At 39.5% G+C, this 18,807-nt stretch overlaps 1 protein-coding gene across 6 annotated transcripts in view; it reads right to left on the reverse strand.

Annotated features, from left to right (window-relative positions):
* pip5kl1 (phosphatidylinositol-4-phosphate 5-kinase-like 1) overlaps positions 1–18,807 on the reverse strand; it is a 47,397-nt gene that overhangs the window by 7,374 nt on the left and 21,216 nt on the right. For all 6 annotated transcript variants that reach the window (XM_084383789.1, XM_084383790.1, XM_084383793.1 and 3 more), the window contains 7 exons: positions 11,912–11,962; positions 11,637–11,791; positions 10,592–10,716; positions 9,668–9,702; positions 9,513–9,568; positions 9,278–9,390; positions 8,742–8,904 (listed from right to left, as the gene is read on the reverse strand). In XM_084383789.1, the coding sequence (XP_084239915.1) occupies positions 8,742–8,904; positions 9,278–9,390; positions 9,513–9,568; positions 9,668–9,702; positions 10,592–10,716; positions 11,637–11,791; positions 11,912–11,962 (698 nt within the window). The remainder of the gene's footprint in view (positions 1–8,741; positions 8,905–9,277; positions 9,391–9,512; positions 9,569–9,667; positions 9,703–10,591; positions 10,717–11,636; positions 11,792–11,911; positions 11,963–18,807) is intronic.

Genomic DNA, 18,807 nt, shown 5'->3' on the forward strand with positions numbered 1-18,807 from the left:
CTTAATGCACTGCCAAGCAAGTTGAAGCATCATTTAGTTCCCCTGCTCTCCACTGCTGGAACAAGCTTCCTGAACATCTGAGGTCTGTTAAACTGTCAGTTCATTACTGTTTACTGTGGCTTTACAATGAGTTAGATACATAACCTCTTTATGATCTGTAATTATTCATTTGCTTGCTTTTGTCTTAAAGGCAACCAAGTCTATTTATTTACTAACTTTTCCTTTGTTTTATTGTATTTTTCAATGCAATTCTACAAATGTCTGTCTTAAGGAAGTGGAACAAAATGTAACTGAGCTGCTGTCAGTAGAAAATAAAATGATCAAATCTAGCCTTATGGATTGGGGATCTTTTGTTACATCTTTCCCGTTGTACCCAACTCGTACCGAACTGGACTGGAGAAAATGAGTAACTGCAGGGCAGGATGTAGTGTTGCAGTGCGGTGACTGTGACAGGTGAAATAGTCAGATCACATCTGGTGGACAGGAAGAGAATATAATGAGTTGGTTTGAGAAAGTGGGAATATGGCTGGAGGGGACAGAGAGACAGGATGTGACAATTTGGGAGATTTTGAGATATTTAATTGGCATAATTGGCAACTCTCTGACTCTGACTGACTTACAGTGGTTCTGACATCCATGGAACATTATGTGGCTAAAAAGGATGAAAACCCACCATTCGCCCATGTGTTACAACTGCTCGGGGGAAACGAGTTGGTCAGTCTGTGGATGTCTGAGTTTCTCTGAATCAATGTTAATCATATGTTTCTTGAAGGCGAGACAGATGCTTTAACTACACCGAGGCATCAAGATTAATTACATAATGATATATTGCACCACATGTTGTACCCTCAGATCACACTACTTCCAGTAGAGGGAAGCTGACTCAGTGTCTGCATTGTAGTATTTCTGAGAACCACTATGTTTGACCTCTAAGAATAGATAAACTAGTTCCATGATGTTTTTTTAAAAATGTTACAACAGATGACTCATATAGCATCTGATTAAATGTTACATGTGTAAGCAGTTTGGTTTACAGTTTGGTTTAAGATCCACAGGATATCAAATGCACCAGTCTGATCAGCCAGCTCAGTTCTCAGTGTGTGTGTGTGTGTGTGTGTGTGTGTGTGTGTGTGTGTGTTAGTTTAGGGCATTTTCTGGCTGAGAATTTGGCTTCTGACACTTTAACATGCCACTCTTTGTAAAATATATTTCCCCCTATTTTGCATGTATAACGTTTTTATTTTAAAGATTTAGAGAAATTCATCACAAAAACAGAAATGTAAAGAAGTTGCACTTTCACTTCACTTCAGCACATTTACGACGATTCATTGTTTTTGAGGGAAAAGGCTGGCTTAGATCAATATTTATTGTCACTGTCAGCAAATCCTGTAAAAGAGACCAAAAACTAACATGTAAGTCAATACTGTCTGCCCCTGGCCCCCGTCTGTGGTTCTCAGCCGCAGACGGGGTTCTTCTTAGTAAATTGGAAAGGCTCTCCACCACACTGGTGGGTAAATGTTTGTACTGAAACAGTAATAGCAAACTCTGCTGAGATAGTCTACTACAGTTCTGTGTCATTTATGGGTATGCAGCTTCTGTCCTTCCAGCTTGACACACACACACACAGGAAAAGGGCCGTCATGGTGCAGAAATACAGTGCATATAAAGTAACAAAATACATGCACACCAGTATCTCGAACGCCTCACCAGTGCCTGACAAGACCTCTGCGATCTGGCCAATGTCTGACATTGCACCTACAATTTCTATAGGCTTACAATGGCCACACTAGTATCTCACATACACCGATCAGCCACAACATTAAAACCACTGACAGGTGACGTGAATAACATTGATCATCTCATCACAATGCGATGTTCTGCTGGGAAACCTTGGGTGCTGGCATTCATGTGAATGCCACTTGACACGCACCACCCATCCAAACACTGTTGTGGACCAAGTACACCCCCTCATCACAACAACACTACCCGATGGCAGTGGCCCCCCAGCAGGACAATGTGCCCTGACACACTGCAAACAGGAACAGCTCGAGGAACACAATAAAGGGCCCAAGGTGTTGACCGGGCCTCCAAATTCCCCAGATCCCAATCTGATCGAGCATCTGTAAGACGTGCTGGAGCAGGTCTGATCCATGGAGGCCCTGCCCCCAACATACAGGACCCAGAGGATCCACTATAAAACGCCCTGGTGCCAGACACCACAGGACACCCTCAGAGGTCTTAAGTCCATGTCTTGACAGGTCAGAGCTGTTTTGGCTGCACAAGGGGAACCTTCACAATATTAGGCAGGTGGTCATAATGTTATGCCTGATCTGTGTATGTTGTGTAGGTGATGTGTGTTTCATTTTGGTGTAACATGAACATGTTATCATGATCACCTGTGCCATGCCTATGCTTCACTCTAAGGTGTATGCACAATGCGGTGCACAACAACACTACACCTGACCAAAATAAATTCTATGTTATGCATCGGCGCAGGTGATGTGGTGATGCCTGACACTGAAAAATTAAATATTTCAGTATCAGTATCAGTGCAGGGTTGAGTGAAGCTGATGCCATACACCTGATGTGACACCCAAGAAGGCTGTATTTATCCAGAGAAAGGGAGAAAGGAGATTGACTGTTAGTTCTGCACTGTCTGAGTCAGTATGTTGTGTTTTTTAGGCTACATAAAAATGATTTATTTAAAGTTTATTTAAATAAAGATTATTTTTTGATTATTCAGCATTGGATTTATCACCATATCAGTCCTGCAGGGGTTCCATGCTTTTCATATGGTGTAAAGCAGCTGTGGACAGCAGATAATATAAGATTCACCCACATAATCTAGACCAATTTACTGACTTTTCTGCCTTAATCTCATTAAAAGTTGTAGAAGCTAGCTTATTACTTAGCCACTGAGGTGTCTAACCCAGGAGTGACCTAGTTGACACGCCTCACTTTCAGTTTGATTACCGTAGGCTGTGTGTTGCATTCCTCACAGAATCCACAGGCCGTCCTTCAATAGCAGCATAACAATCTCTATTTCTTCCACTGTGCAGAAACGTGAACAATGGCCATTTACAGTTTCCATCAAAGACCAAACGCTTTGCTTACAGTGTGACCAACAAACACAGTGGTCAAAAACCCTTTGACCTTCAAGGGTCAAACACCTGATGTCAACAGTATCTTGCCTACCTTCAAACCTGAGCCCATAGCCTGGTATTACAGTGACACCCAATGTTCAAACAGTGAGCTACAATCCATTTTAGGAACATGGCAACAACATGTTTGGTTCCTAAAAAAATTATTATCTGTGCCAATTTTGGTTGGAACCTCTCCTCATGAGAAGGTGCTGTTTGGTGGGTCACCAGGGTGACCGCATCCGGGACAGCGGAGTTGAGGGTGAGCGTGTCATGTCAGACGGATTGAAATTTAAAGTAACAACAGACTCTAACTCAGATCATTTGTTATTACTATTGTGAAAATTGGTTAGAGGCCGGTTATCTCGCCACACAAAGGAATTCATTAGTAATCGATGCGTTCCCTGAAAGAGCGCCAAAGATCCTCCCCCCTCTAAAACACGCCTCCTAGACTAGACAATGCCTGCTGGCCCTTAGTCTTAGCTCTCACATTCTCTGGCTTTTGCTCATCTCCATCTTTTTGGCTTTCCGTTTCTGAAGCCACTTGCTCGGCCATGCCACCGTCAGGAATTTTTGCCATTGGCTTTTTCACTTTAACTGAGAGTTAAACAAGGCTCCAGAATGAATTTTGAACTGAGAAGAAAGATCCCTAAAGCCACAAGCAAAGCCTGCCATTTGCTATATGAATTTAAAGTTTATGTAGTTAACTTCTTGGCTCCATGCATGAAAAATCGGCAGCCTGCCACTGAGCGCTGTGTGTCTCCTCTGTGGCCTCTATACATATATATGTATGTGTGTGTGTGTGTACAGTATATATATCATCACGGTACAATATCATCATAGTCCATGATACGATATTAATCACGATATTGTTTGTTTGTTTATTTTGTTTTGTTTCTTTCTTTCTTTCCCGCTGATTTATTTCCCCCCCTCCTTTTTTTCCCTTTTTTTTTTTCTTTCTTTCTTTATTTATATATTTGGGAAGCATTAGGTGACAGTGACTCTTATCATGGACATCTGAGGAAAACAGATTATGGACGATATCCCTATGGACACATTTGTGTTTGTACTCTGTTTGATTGTTTTTCTCAGTTTTTTTCTTTAATGTGTATTTGTTTGTTAGTTTTTTTGTCCTATGTGTGGCACGTTCTATGTATGTGTGGGAGTGGGTGCGAGGGAGGACGGGAGGGGAAAAGAGAGGAGGGAGGGATAGGTGGGAGAATGGAAACTAAGAAGGCAGTTTTTTGTTGTATCCATATGTTTTTGACAACGAAAAGAAGAAATATATACTATCTTGTTTTACACTTGATCTTTAGGTTAGTTTAATGAATAGCACAAAATTAAGAATTATATCCTGGAATGTGAACGGAGCGAATAACCAGGTTAAACGTGGTAAAATATTAAAGCATTTAAAAAGATTCTCCCCAGATATCGTCTGTCTCCAAGAAACACATGTAAGAACAGAGAAACTTGGTCATCTAAAAAGAGAACGGTAGGTGAGGTAATTGGTGCTGGACAATCTTCAAAGAGAGCTGGTGTTGCTGTTTTATTTAATAAGAAATTAAACCTCACAGTCAACAATGTATTAAGTGACCCTTTCGGGAGATATATTCTTATTAATGTTTCTGTGGAATCAAACAGTTTTACTCTGGTTAATGTATATGCACCTAATGAAGACTGTCCAGGTTTCTTCAGCGCAATTGAGAGTAAATTAGTAGATTTTTGTGACTCAACAGTTATATTGGGGGGAGATCTAAATTTAACATTAAATCCACAGGTTGACAAGAGCAGGAGGATAAACCAACCGAAAAAATCTGTATTTACGTTATTCAAGTTAATGCATGCTGTTGGGCTTGTTGATATCTGGAGAACTCTACACACTTTTTACTTTTTACTCCCACAGGCATCAAACCTTCTCAAGAATTGATTTGGTCCTAATTTCTCAAGATATTGTTAAAAATGTGACACAAAGCTTAATACATCCAATAGTGATATCTGATCATAGTCCTATTCAGATTGACCTTGAATTAAAATCAGCACCAGTGTGTTTTAAACAGTGGAAGGTCAATGATTCTCTGTTCAGAGATCCAGAAATTAAGAAACAAATAAGTGAATACACTCATACATTTATGGATATTAACAAAAACTCCATAAATGATTTGCCAATGATATGGGAAGCATTAAAATGTTGCCTCAGACGGGGGCTAATTAAGATCGGTAGCTTCAAGAAGAAGATACAGCAGCAAGAGGAAAGCAAATTGTTAACAAAAATTAAGCCGTTACAAAAGTTCACTGTCAAACGAATACAAGAATGAAATATGGACAGAACTGTGCAAACTAAAAATGAAATATGATGACATTATAAGAGAAAAAATTGAATATAAACTAAAGAGAGCAAAATTAAATGATTATGAAAGTGGGGAAAAGGCAGGAAAGCTGTTAGCCTCAAGACTGAAAAAACAGACGACAAAAAATAAAATTTCTAGTATCAGATTACTAAATGACTCCATATCCTCCGATCCAGATCAAATAAACAAAACGTTTACTGAATTTTACAAAAACCTTCATGAGTCTGAAGGTGATGATAACCCTGAGTCACTAGAAAAGTTTTTTAATAATGTAAAGCTTCCCTTCTCAACAGAAGAGGAAAAGCACACATTAGAGCAGCCCACAACTCTATCTGAAATAAATCAGGCCATAAATTATTTTGCTAAAAATAAATCTCCGGGGCCTGATGGTTATAATGCAGAGTTCTATCAGGAGTTCAGTGGGGATCTATCACCCCTCCTTTTGCAGATGTATCAAGCATCATATGAAAACGTCAGTTTCTCAGCGTCATTTAATCATTCACATATTACATTAATCCATAAAAGAGGTAAAGATCCTCTCTTGTGCAAGAACTATCATCCAATATCTCTAGCCAACCTGGATAATAAAATCCTAGCTAAAGTTCTTGCAGCAAGATTATTTAAGGTAGTTGGAAAGCTGATACATAGCGACCAAACTGGTTTAATGAGGAAACGATACTCATCTGATAATACAAGGAAATTATTTAATATCATACAACATTCAAAAAAGCTCCCTCTGTCAGCTGCGCTGTGTACTATTGATGCTGAAAAAGCGTTTGACCGCATTGAATGGTCATTCTTGTTTAGTGCTCTACAGAAATATGGGTTCGGCACCAACTTTATACAGTGGATCAAAATGCTCTACCACAATCCTACAGCTTCAGTAAGAACAAATGACTTCTTTTCAAAACCATTCACTTTACATCAAGGCGCAAGACAAGGATGCCCAATTTCAGGTCTCCTATTTAATTTGGTTATTGAGCCATTAGCTGAGATAATAAGATCTGAAAAATAATATTAAAGGCGTATATATTGGAAGTCAAACATATAAAATATCACTGTACTGTGATGACATAAATTATTATTTAACAGATGTAGAATCCATCTCACACAGATCATTACTCAGCACGGCTCTCTGTCAGGATATAAAGTTAATTTGGAGAAATGTGAATTGATACCCTTAAATAAAACTTGTACTATCACATGTGTACGGAATACCAAAATAAAATGGAAACAAACAGAATTAACATATCTGGGACTAAAAATTACATCAAGTATCTATCAAACAAGAGATATTAACCTCACTCAAACCTATAATAAAATAAGAGCAAATATTGATCGCTGGTCAAGCCTTCCCATATCTCTGTGGGGTCAAGTAAATATTGTAAAAATGAATATCCTCCCTACTGTCAACTACATCTTGAGAATGCTGCCCACTATCATACAAAAAGCCTGGTTTGATGACTTACATAAAGCAATCTCAGCATTTATTTGGCATGGTAAAAAGGCGCAATGCTCATACTTGAGGTTGTCTAATCCATACAAAAAAGGTGGTCTGCAGCTCCCTAACTTTTTTCATTATTATTTATCATTTGGTTGTCAGCAAGTTAATATGTTTTTGATCCCGGTGTGATTAAAGACTGGAAAACCACTGAGGAGAATATGTTACAAAGCTTAAATATTGACTCAGGATGTCTATACTATATGAAAACATTTCCTAAGGTACTGATTGGAACTCCCATTGAAGTGTCATTCAACATTTTAAAGTCATGTGCAAAGGTCTTAAGAATTGACACAGATACTTCAATAAATCAGCCAATATGGCAGAACCCAAATATAACAGTGAACAAAAAGGTTATTAATTGGAAAAGGTGGAAGGACAATGGAGTGACTAGGCTTTGTCACACATTCTCTAATAATAATAATTGCAATTGTTTTAAAAACTTTGATGAGTTAATCACTGATTATAATATTCCAAAGAGTGAGTACTTGAACTATATTACCTTTCGCCACTCTATTGAAAAATGTGTGTCGATAGATAAGCTGAGAATTTGTGTACACACATTTGAAAATGTTCTTTACAGTCATAACCTGCCAAATATGGAAAAATGCAAGGCAACCTTTTCGATGTATAAAAAATAAACCAAGACAATTCAAAATACTCAACAGATTATACTACACACCGTCAAAACTATTTACAATGGGCTTACAAGAAGACAGTAAATGTCCAAAATGTGGCAATACTGATGGAACTTTGTTTCATTTACTCTGTGATTGCCATAAAATAAAAGAAATTTGGTTTGGTATAACAAAACACGCTATGAACAACATTAACATAACTATTCCACTAACACCAGAGTCATGTACTGTATATTAGGAGATCTACATAATTTTAATAAAGTTCCACCAAAGGACAAGAAAGTGTTCCTCTCTTTATGCATGATCACAAAAAAGGTGATCATCAACAACTGGATCTGTTCCAAAACCCCATCGGAGAGGGAGTGGGTCACCGAGGCAATGGTAGCCTTTAGTCTGGAAAATAATGACGTGGGTTATGTTGAAATTTGGGCTCCAATGGAAAATTATTTGATGTCATTGTGTGATGTACATGTTTTTGTCCTCTCGATATTTCTTTTGAGGTTGCTTATGAATTTTGTAGTTATAGTGCCTGAGACCATTTAAGGGGCTGGGGGGGTGGGGTTTGAAAGGGACTGGAAGCATGCTATTTGTTTTGCTATTTGTTTGTCCACTTGTGTTTTTGCTTTCTGTTTGTTTTCATTGTTTTTTTTTTATTATTGTTTTGTTTTTTGTTTATTTTCCCCCCTATTTATAGTACTATTATTATTATTTGGAATATGTTTGTGTGGGTATAAGGAAGTATGTGTATGTATCTGTGTTAATAAAAATAAAAATAAAAAGTTATTAAAACATTTCTCAAGACAAATCACGATATTTAAAAAACAAAGAAAAAGATGACAGCATTTTTTTATTTGAATACAATTAGTTTTTACTTACTAGTGTAGGTGATGTGTGATTACTAGTACTAAGGTACTTCTGCCTTCCTTCTATAGTAAAATAATAGTAGCTGACCATGACCTACTTACGTGCAAAAAGTATTTGTTGCCCTTAGTATTTGTCTTTGGCAATAAATGACTGGACTATTTACGACTGCAAAACAATACAGCAGCCAGTAACAAAAAAAAATGAGAAACCCTGTCATGAAAGTTCAGGAAAACAACTTTAAGACACTGACTTTTTGGTTCTCATGATGAGAGTAGCGAAGGAGAGACTCTGGTGGCGTTCATCATGGTGTAAGGGCTGATGGGCCAGGAGGAAACTGTAGTCCAACACATTGAGCCTCTGGAGGAACTGTGTGTCAATTTCCACCTGCCGAAGGAGCCAGGGTCGCTGCCGGTCTGCACACACACGGACCACACAACATTACAACTCAAACAGAAATGTGCAGCACACTTACAGTATGTTTGATATATGAATAAAACCAATGGCATACAACACATGACACACTCTTGAAATTGAATTTTTATTTGACTGAGATTTATTTGAACTAGATGTTTGCAAGTGGTTTATTTAGGATGGAAAAATGTATCTTGGCACAGTGTTAAAGATGTAACATGTAAGAACTTTGGTTTAACTAGCTAACAGCAGCTACAGTTAGCAGAAGTTTGTGGTTAGCTTTAAATTGATTGGCCTGAAGGCAGTGACATCCTGCTACCCTTACCACTTCACATAGCTCACAGCACATAGAAACATTATATTCTGTTTCCTTACCCAGAGTGATGTACTGCCCTTCAAAGTTGAGGTCTTTGAGAACCACAATAATCTGGCTCCCTTCTGGTGCTGGCTCTGTCCAACGGCTCACCTCACAGCCCTTAATATCATACCTGGCAACACAAAACACAAATCAGGCTACACAGAGAGGCAGCACTGTCTGTTTCTGTGTTGTTAATACCATAAAAATACTACTCATGCTTTGCCTGTTTGGGGACAAGCAAACCAAGCTTACCTGGCACTGATTCGATCATCTGGATAAAACACACTTTGCATAACAATGAAGTATTTCTGCAAATGACAAGTGGAAAAGGAGATGCACTTTATAATACTTTGTAACATCCTATAATCATAATGCCACATAGAGCAGTGATTAAATTTGATCTGTACCTTCCGCCTGTGTGGGATTTTGATCCTGTGAACACCTTGAAAAAACATTGAGAAATCATTCAGTCCAAAGACACAAAGTAATATTAGCATTCATTTTAGTTTTGTTTCTGGCCACCTTATCAATCAAAGTCCAATATTCACTCTGAATTTAGCTCGGTTTTGGTCTCCACCAGCTCCCAACAAAATATCTTGCTCTTTAGCTGCGAAATGCTCCACTATGTCCACCAGCCAGTTGCTAATGTTGTCAGGTACAGTGGGTTTATCAGAGCTTTTACACTGAAAACAGGTTCCTGCTGCTGCTGGAAATGGAATCATTAACACTTAATGTGTCATAAAACCAGCTAATTTAGCTTAAAGAGGCTAACAAAGCTCCATAGAGGTGAGAGGAGCAGCAGAGTGGGGTGATGATTTCTCTGTAGGTTTGTAACTAAAAGCAGCTGTTTTCATATTGCACATTATCTTTAGATTAAGTGCAAAACAAAATATCAGTGAGTGTAGAATGTTGTGACCCTTTGGAGAAGCCTGGTGCCACTCAACTAAACTACACAGCTGTACACTAGTTTATTTGTAATTAAGTATTTTTTACAGTGTTTTACTGGTAGTTTTACTACTCAATACTTCTTTCTCCACTGAACATTGATCATTTCTTGCAATAAAGCTTTCTGTTGAATGTGAGATTGTGTGTGTGGTCAGAAAAGCACCATGCAACATTGAGGTTTTTTGTAGCCCGAAGAGACACATGTGAAACTGACACTATGAAACACCCTGTCTCTAAATAGTTTAATCTTCGATAAAATATACCTTCAAATCAATATTAATACAATGTTTTTGTTCTCAAACATCATAGTGTGCTCACTTTCTGCTTTGTTTAGATTGGCTAAATGTGTCCCTGTGTGTGTGTCCCTGTGTGTGTGATGTGTGTACCTAGGAACTTGACAAGCAGTGAATGGGGGTATTTCCTCAGATGTTCCATGTAGATCTTCAGGTTGGCCAGAAGGAATTTGATTTCCCTTTTGTTCTGGGTCTTCAGAAAGAAGCGTTTATCATTTCTAGAAGACCAAAAGTAAAGAGTAAGTGGATCAACGTTTCAACAGCCCAAACCCTGGGCCTTTTATCATGATGTTGTTATTTTTATACTATATTTTGAGATAATTGTAAGATAATAGAAGCAGCTTTCCACACCTCAGCACACCTCAGTCATTTTGAAGATGTAAGTTGACTTCTAATTATTTCTGGCCAAGGTGTTACAGGCTGGCCACACTGGCTGCGTGAGCAGTGCGTGGCCTTACTTCTCGCTTTCATTTTGGCGTCCATATAAACAGTTTAAAGCAGACACACTGGCTGCATAAGTCGCGCTGCTCACATGCGTGGTTGCAGCGTCGCTTCATCTAGAGATTCGGAGTCTTGGCTATTTTTACCACACGCGTTCTGGTTCTCAGCAAAAATCGACCTGGAAACGACCTGTAGACAGTCATATGGACATTTTGGACGTTTTAATGTCTGTACAGTATGTGTAGGATACCTCACAGACATGAAGAGAATACACACAACAGGTGAAGGGCAGTTTTTTTTCTTGTGCACTCTCTTTTTCTTCCCTCCCTCCCTGTCTTCCCCCTCCAGCTTACTCGCTCTTTCAGCTGTATAAAGGAAAATCACGTCATCATATTTATTGATAATTATCAAAGTCAAACTCCATGTAAACAGACAGGGCAGGCAGGAGCCACACTGCAGCAGCACAGTGCCTGTGTGGACACACAAACGGGAGTGAGCAGCAGCAGCAGCTCAGAGACGCAGCCGCCACACAGCACACAAGCAGCCAGTGTGGCCAGCCTGGTAGGTTCATACTTGCGTCAGAGTTAGGGTTTGTTTATAGGTATGGTTACGGATACATTTTGGTCTTAAGACAAATAGGATTTCAGTCCAGAATAAAGACTCAATAGTGGGAGAAGTGTGTGTATGAATGACTCACGTCAGAAAGAAGTCGGCCTTGCTCTTGGAGTTACTGATGAACTGGAGATAGCAGTTTTCAGAGCAGAGTGACTGCTGATACTCCTGCTCTGTCATTCCTAAAGAGCCACGCAGGCTAGCAAACACCGGGCCAGCAAATGTCTCCATTGTGAAATCCTACACACACATACACACACACACACACGTACGTACACAACTGAATATGGGGTGGAAGCATTGATGAGAAAATTTAATTTGAGTTCTTTTAATGATTGAGACACAGACACATCCACTTACCTTATGAATCTGTGTGACCTCTAATTTAAAATCATCATCTGACACTTCATTCTAGAGCAGGACAGAGGAAAGATGTTAGTGAGAATAAAATTTAGAGAACACTTAATCGTCACAGTATAACACCAAGTCAGTTAAACTTCAGGGATATCAATTGGTCCATTTAGGAAGCACAACTGATTGTGAATCAGTTTCACCTGCTTTGGTGCAAATGAAAGAGACAACAGGTGCAATGGAGAGGAAAAAGCAAGACAACCCCCAAAAAAGGGAATGGTTTTGCATGTGGTGGCCACAGACAGTTGCTCTCTCCTAATCCTTCCTGACTGATTCTTCTCTAGTTTTGTGTTCTGCTAGTGTCCTTGTCACTTCTGGTAGCATGAGGCAGTAGCTGCAGCCCAATCAGGTTGCACAGGTAGTCCAGCTCCTCCAGGATGGCACATCCATACAATGTGGTCACAAGAAGGTTTGCTGTGTCTCCCAGCACAGTCTCAAGAGCATGGGGGAGATACCAGGAGACCGGCCGTTACACAAAGAGAGCTGGAGGGGACCGCAGAAGATCATCGACCCAGCAGCAGGACCGGTATCTGCTCCTTTGTGCGAGGAGGAACTGGAGGAGCACTGCCAGATCCCTACACAATGACTCCATGAGGGTGGCATGAGGGCCCGACATCCTCTAGTGGGACATGTGCTCACAGCCCAGCACCCTGCAGCTCGATTGGCATTCACCAGAGAACACCAGAATTGACAGGTCTGTCATCGGTTGCTCGTTCTCTTCACAGATGAGAGCAGGTTCACACTGTGCTCATGTGACAGGTGTGAAAGAGTCTGGAGACACCGTGGTGAACATTATGCTGCCTGTAACATCATCCAGATTAAAGTGTTTTTTTGAGCAGTGTATATTGCATATATATGCATTATTTAGATATATAAAATATGCTCAATGTAAAATATACAGAGTTTATTACATGTTCACATAAGTGTGAGACATTCCCCCGGAGATTGGGTGAAGAAGACCATTTTGAGCTACAGTAAGTACATGTACTATACATGTATCCAGTGACTTTACGAGGGTTTAGTACTTAGTAGTACTTTGAACCCGTCAAGCTTTTTGCATTATGGATTAAAATACCATTAATTTATTAATCCAATGAAGATATGAATTCTAAGGTAACCCCAAAGCTACAGGGGGCAGAGTAACCACTATCTGCTGCTCACCATATTCTTTACTGTAGCTATCTTTGGCTGCAGCGACTAGCTACTGTTAGCAGGTGGTTCAGTTAGCTGTGGAGCTAAGTGGCACCATTAGTTGACCGGAGTCTGCCTGGACTGTGACCTCTGATCACAGGGGGAGTCTGACAGGCAAGAGGACTGAAAATAGCCTCTGAGACCAATATATGCCAGTTTGAAGACAGGGGATACAGTACAGAGGTGATTTACAGCGGCTCTGACCAGGACTATGACTCCGGGACGAGAAGACATGACAGGCGGGGACAGGAGAGGCATGAAGCGGCAGAGGAGAGAGAGAGAGTCAGACATCAGCAGCAGGTGAAAATGACGCGTAGAGCCGGAATATTTTCAGATCTTTCTCTGTGAACTGAGGATTTATTGGGACCAAACCAGAAGTGATTGTGGAAAGACAAACCAAGACTGTTTGGTGAGTTTGATTTCGTAGATGTCCAGTTTGAATTTAGAGTTATGGAGGAAATTGAACTGCTGAGTGTTAGTTTGGTAAAAAGTGGAAAAACTTTCATTCAGAAGCTGCATTTGTATTTTTCTATTTAGTGAGGAAAAAAAGTGTAGTAATATTTCTTGACATAGTGTGAGAATTTGAAATTGGGGAGGCAGAGGCCGCCCATTTTATAATCCCATGACAATCTCTCTGAACGCCCCCTGGTTACTTCATGGTTCCAGATAAATTTGCTTATGTTTTTATCAAGAGTTTTAAAAATATTATTCAGGAGAGGGATAGGGAGCGACTGAAACAAGTACATTATACTCAGCAGAATATATATTTATACAGGTTCTTAAGGTCATTAACTACCTGGATACCTAGGTATGTAAACCAGTTGTGAGGCCACTTAAATGGTTGTGATTGGCACAGATAACTCTGGTCAGTTTTGGGTCACCTTGTAGCCAGATATTATGCTATAACTTTTTAGATAAGTTTGGTTCAATATCGGGCTGGGTCTGTAAGAAATAAAATTACGTCATCTACAAATAAACTAATTTTGTGAGTTAGTTGACCAACTTTGATGCCTTTTATGTCTGGGTCTTGCCTGACAGCTTGTGCCAGCGGCTCTATTGTTAGGACAAAGAGCGATGGCAGAGAGTGGACAGCCCTGTCTGCTGCTCCTTTGTAGTGTGGTAGAAGCTGACATTATACCATTTGTGACTATCATTGTTTGTGGTAAAGGTTTTTTCACCCAATTAATGACAGATGCAAAAAACCCAAATCAAATCCATTCGAGGCGGTCAAAGGCCTTTTCCGCATTGATTGATTAAGGGGTTAATTCCTGGTGTTTGCTAAATGAATAATATTCAAGAGTCCGCAGAGATTATCTGCCAAGGGTCGTTTGCTTATGAAACCTGTTTGGTCTATACTGATAAGTTTGGGGCGGAACCTGTTTAGTCTATTGGTCAAGGCTTTAGAGATAATCTTAAAGTCTGCATTGAGGAGGCTAATTGGCCTATAGGAGGAGCATTTTGGGGGGTATTTTTCTTATGAATTAAGGTCTTTAAACTCCTTATACTATTCAGGAGGGAAACCATCTTCACCAGGGGATTTATTGGATTGCAATGAGGAGATGGCTTTTTCAATCTCTTTTTGGGTGAATGGACAATTTATCTCCTCCTGGTCCTCCTCTGTTAATCCGGTAATTCAATATTTGATAAAAATGAATCAATCATGGTAAGATTGTCTGGGAGTTCCGATGTATATAATAAAGAATAATGATGTTTAAAACCAATTATTAATCTTGTTTGGGTTTACCGTTACAGTCCCATTTTTAATTTCTACAGAATTAATAGCTCTTGATTTTACCCCCGTCTTCAGCTGCCAAGCCAGGACTTTATGTGCCTTTTCCCCCAATTCATAGTATCTGCTTGGTTCTAAGAATGTTTCTTTCTATTCTGTAAGTGTTTAACTGGTTGTATTTAGCTTTCTGTTTACTACTGTTCGATATGTCTCTCTGGAGCGTGACATTTGATTTTTCTTTTTCTAACTGTAGGATACCCTTCTTCAGCTCGTTTACTTCAGCCATGTGTTTTTCCTTTAAGCCATTCGTAACATAAACTATCTGCCCTCTTACTTAGGCTTTCAGTGTGTCCCATAGCACAAAGCTATTAGGGGAAAAAGCGTTTGTTTCACAGTAAATCTTAATTTGGTCTCTGATGAAGTACGATTTCTGTTAAGCCACCATCTTTATGGTCCCTGCACTTTCTCAGGTATCAAGAATGAAAGAGTCAATGGGGCATGGTCTGAGATGATCTAGGTAGATATTTGGTTTCCAGAACTCTGTGGGTTGATTGATATAGGTGCAAGAAAAAAAAAATCTATCCTTGTATAGGAATCGTGGAGACAGGAGTGGAAGGAGTAAACTCTTGTGGTGGGGTGAAAGTGTCTCCAAATGTCACAAAGGTTTAAATCGTTCATAATGGTCAATGTGGATCTAGCTGCTTTGGTCCTCGTCACTACAGTGTTTAAGGACCTGTCTAGAACTGGGTTGAGGTAAAAGTTAAAACCCCTCCTATCAATATATTCCCCGAGCATTCAGAGACTTTGAGAAATATTTCTTGAATGAAAGATTGGTCATCATAATTTGGATGTCCAGGTTTCAGAATACATACTGTATAACCTTGAATCAAAACATACCACCCTGCTGAATCAGAGGAGTTTTTTACAATAGAAAATGGTGGGTTTTTATGTGTTATGATGACCGCCCCTCTTGCTTTTGAATTGAATGAAGATGAATATACTTTCTCTACCCATTCCCTTTTTAACTTTAGATGTTTGACTTTGTTAAGGTGGCTGTCTTGTATAAATGCTATCTCAGTTTTCAACTTTTTCAAATAATCATGTTCTTTTTTTTTTAACTGGCCCACTCAGCCTGTTTACATTGAATTATGTACATTTCAGTGTTTTAGCCATGTTGAGCTGAGCTATTCATATACCACCATATACCACCTGGCTCACGTCAGGGAATAAGAAAAAAGGTCTGCTGTTGTGTTGAGTGGTGTTTCTCTCAGTCATAGCAGCGGCTCACAGGACCCTCTATCTTGATATTTCAGAAGTCTGATTATGACGGGTCTTGGTTTCTTGTCTGGTGGTGGTCTGGGGAATAGTGCCCTGTGTGCCCGCTCTATGGCAATTGGGTCAAAGTTGTCAGGGCCCAGGGTAGAGGGGAGCCAGGCAGTGAGAAACTTCACCGGGTATGCACCTTCACAACCTTCCGGATGATTTATGATTCGGATGTTGTTGCGCCTGCTATAGTTTTCTAGTTGATCAACTTTTTCAAGCAGGTAATCATTCTGTTTGCGTAGGTGAAGCACTGTTTTGTCCAGAGTGAAGTGTGTCTTCAGCGGCGCTGATGCAGTCCTATGTCTCTGTGACTCTTGTGACCAGACCGGTTATGGTTTTATCCAAAGTTGTGATAACGTTATTTCCGTCATATTGGAATCAAGTTCGGCTCTTTTTTGGGCTTCTCTTGACTGGTCTGGCTATCCTTGTTTGTTCTTATGTTGATGGGTCGGTGGGGTTGTCCTTTAAGCAAAGTGATAAGTCATACCTCACAATGTGGCATCTGACAGATGAACCTAGGTTTGGTGGATAGAAAGTGGCAACTGTAAAGACTGGTGAAAGAGGAAAATGTGCTGGGGCTGTTTTCCTGTTATGATATGATATGACTTTCAGTCACTGGAGAAATTCACGTGTTACAGCAGCGGTTCAGTTATAGATTTAGAAAATAGAAATAAACAATAAAATAATAGAAATACAAAATCAAATCCTATTGCTAATAAAAACATAAAGACTAAATGCACTCTATTCAATTTCTACATCCAAACAACCAGGACAATTAAACAGTGCAACATCACCCATAAATGCCATACACACGGGATGTGGTAGTATAGGCCTACTAAAAAAAAGTCTATATGAAAAAATATGATTGCACCAATAGATTAGACTGCACAGGAAGTAAACAGGAAAACTGTACAGGATAGCTGCAAATGCAAATAGAGTGCAAATGTTAGGGATGTACTGTATGCATATATATACTTTATAAACATGAATACATAGAATATATCCCTGTTCACGGCCCTTTACATCAAATGAAGGTAAATCTAAATGCTGAAGCAAATGGTAATGTTTTACTGTTCCTCCAACTTTGTAGCAGCTGTTTGAGACAGACACTTTCTGCCAATCCTGTTGCAACATGACAATGCTGATGTGTACAAAGCCAGTGAGGGGTTGGACCTCACTAATGTTCTGGTGGCTGAATAGGAGATAATCCCTGCAGCCAGGTTCACCATTTAGTGGATAATCTGACACCAAGAGTGGAGGCTGCTATAACAGCAAAGAGTGGGGACTATAAATGTGTGTTGTGGAATGGGTTTAATGTTTAGTTGTACACATACTTTCCATATACATTAAATATGTTTGCATCTTGGCAGCATAATCCTGGAGAGTAAATATAAAATCCTAAATAAAAGTCTTACATGAAAATGCTGTCATAACACACACGCGCGCGCGCACACACACGCATGTGTGTTTGTAACTCTATACAACACAACAGATAGGACAGTCATGCATTAGCCTGTTGAGTCAGCAGAGTGTGTTTGAGTGGGATTAGGGTGTGTGTGTTGACCTGCTCTGTGACTGTTCATTCAGCAGCAGCTGGATGGACACTGCATACCACTCTCTGGTTCAAGGCCTTAGTCAGCTCTCGTGTTTGTACATTTTTACAAGGAGGAAAACAACTGCTGCAATTACCCATCGGAGCACTTTTTAAATGTATTTCAGATAGATTTAACATTGTTTCTACATTAAATAAAAATACAACAACACAGACACATTCTCTTCTGGCCAGAAATCTATAAATTGAGGATTATATGGTTGGTCTAAAAAGTTTTAAATACAAGTTTGCTTTTTAAAAGCTCTGCAGTATCTGACAGACAGACAGACAAAACTCCTGATCTTTGATTTTTGTTTTGGAGGATTCAGCACCGTCGAGTCATACTGGGTTAGAGTGCATTCGTTTTTCATTAAGAAGATTTTTGAGCCCATGTCAACACTAATTTTTGAGAGTTTTTAAATTTGGCTGATATCAGTTTATGAAACACATAAACACCAACCAACACTTTGATAAGAATCCCTTACTTTATGATAAGTAAGGGATTTATGATTTATGATATGATGAGCAGGATATTTAACAGTTGAAAAATCTACTTGTCAGTGCGGTCTGGTGGACAAATGATGTAATGACATCACTGTGTAAATACCTAAATGATATCTTTCATTTATCAATCATTTCTGTGCTGTAACTTCTGAGTACTTATTGACATACAGGATGGCCCCTGATCTGCTTCTAATACACAAAGAAAAACTTGAGCTGTCAACACAGTGGGTGGTAGTGAGAGTTCAGCCACTCTGCAAATATGTGACTTGCAGCAGAGCCAGACACTGACATTAATTTGTTGCAGTCTCTCCACACAAGCAAGCTCACCAACACAGCCATAAAGTGATGGGAAAGCTGTTTGTCAAGGGAAGATGTTTACAGGATGAAGGCCTTTACACATCAGGGATGTGAAGAATAAACAACACAAAAATGCTAAATGCTCGCCTGTAAATACAAATTCCGAATGGCAACAGCTGTTGAACACTTGTTCATTGAAGTGTTGGAATA

Source organism: Pagrus pagrus, assembly GCF_965226575.1.
Source record: "Pagrus pagrus genome assembly, chromosome: 19".
NCBI lineage: Eukaryota > Metazoa > Chordata > Actinopteri > Spariformes > Sparidae > Pagrus > Pagrus pagrus.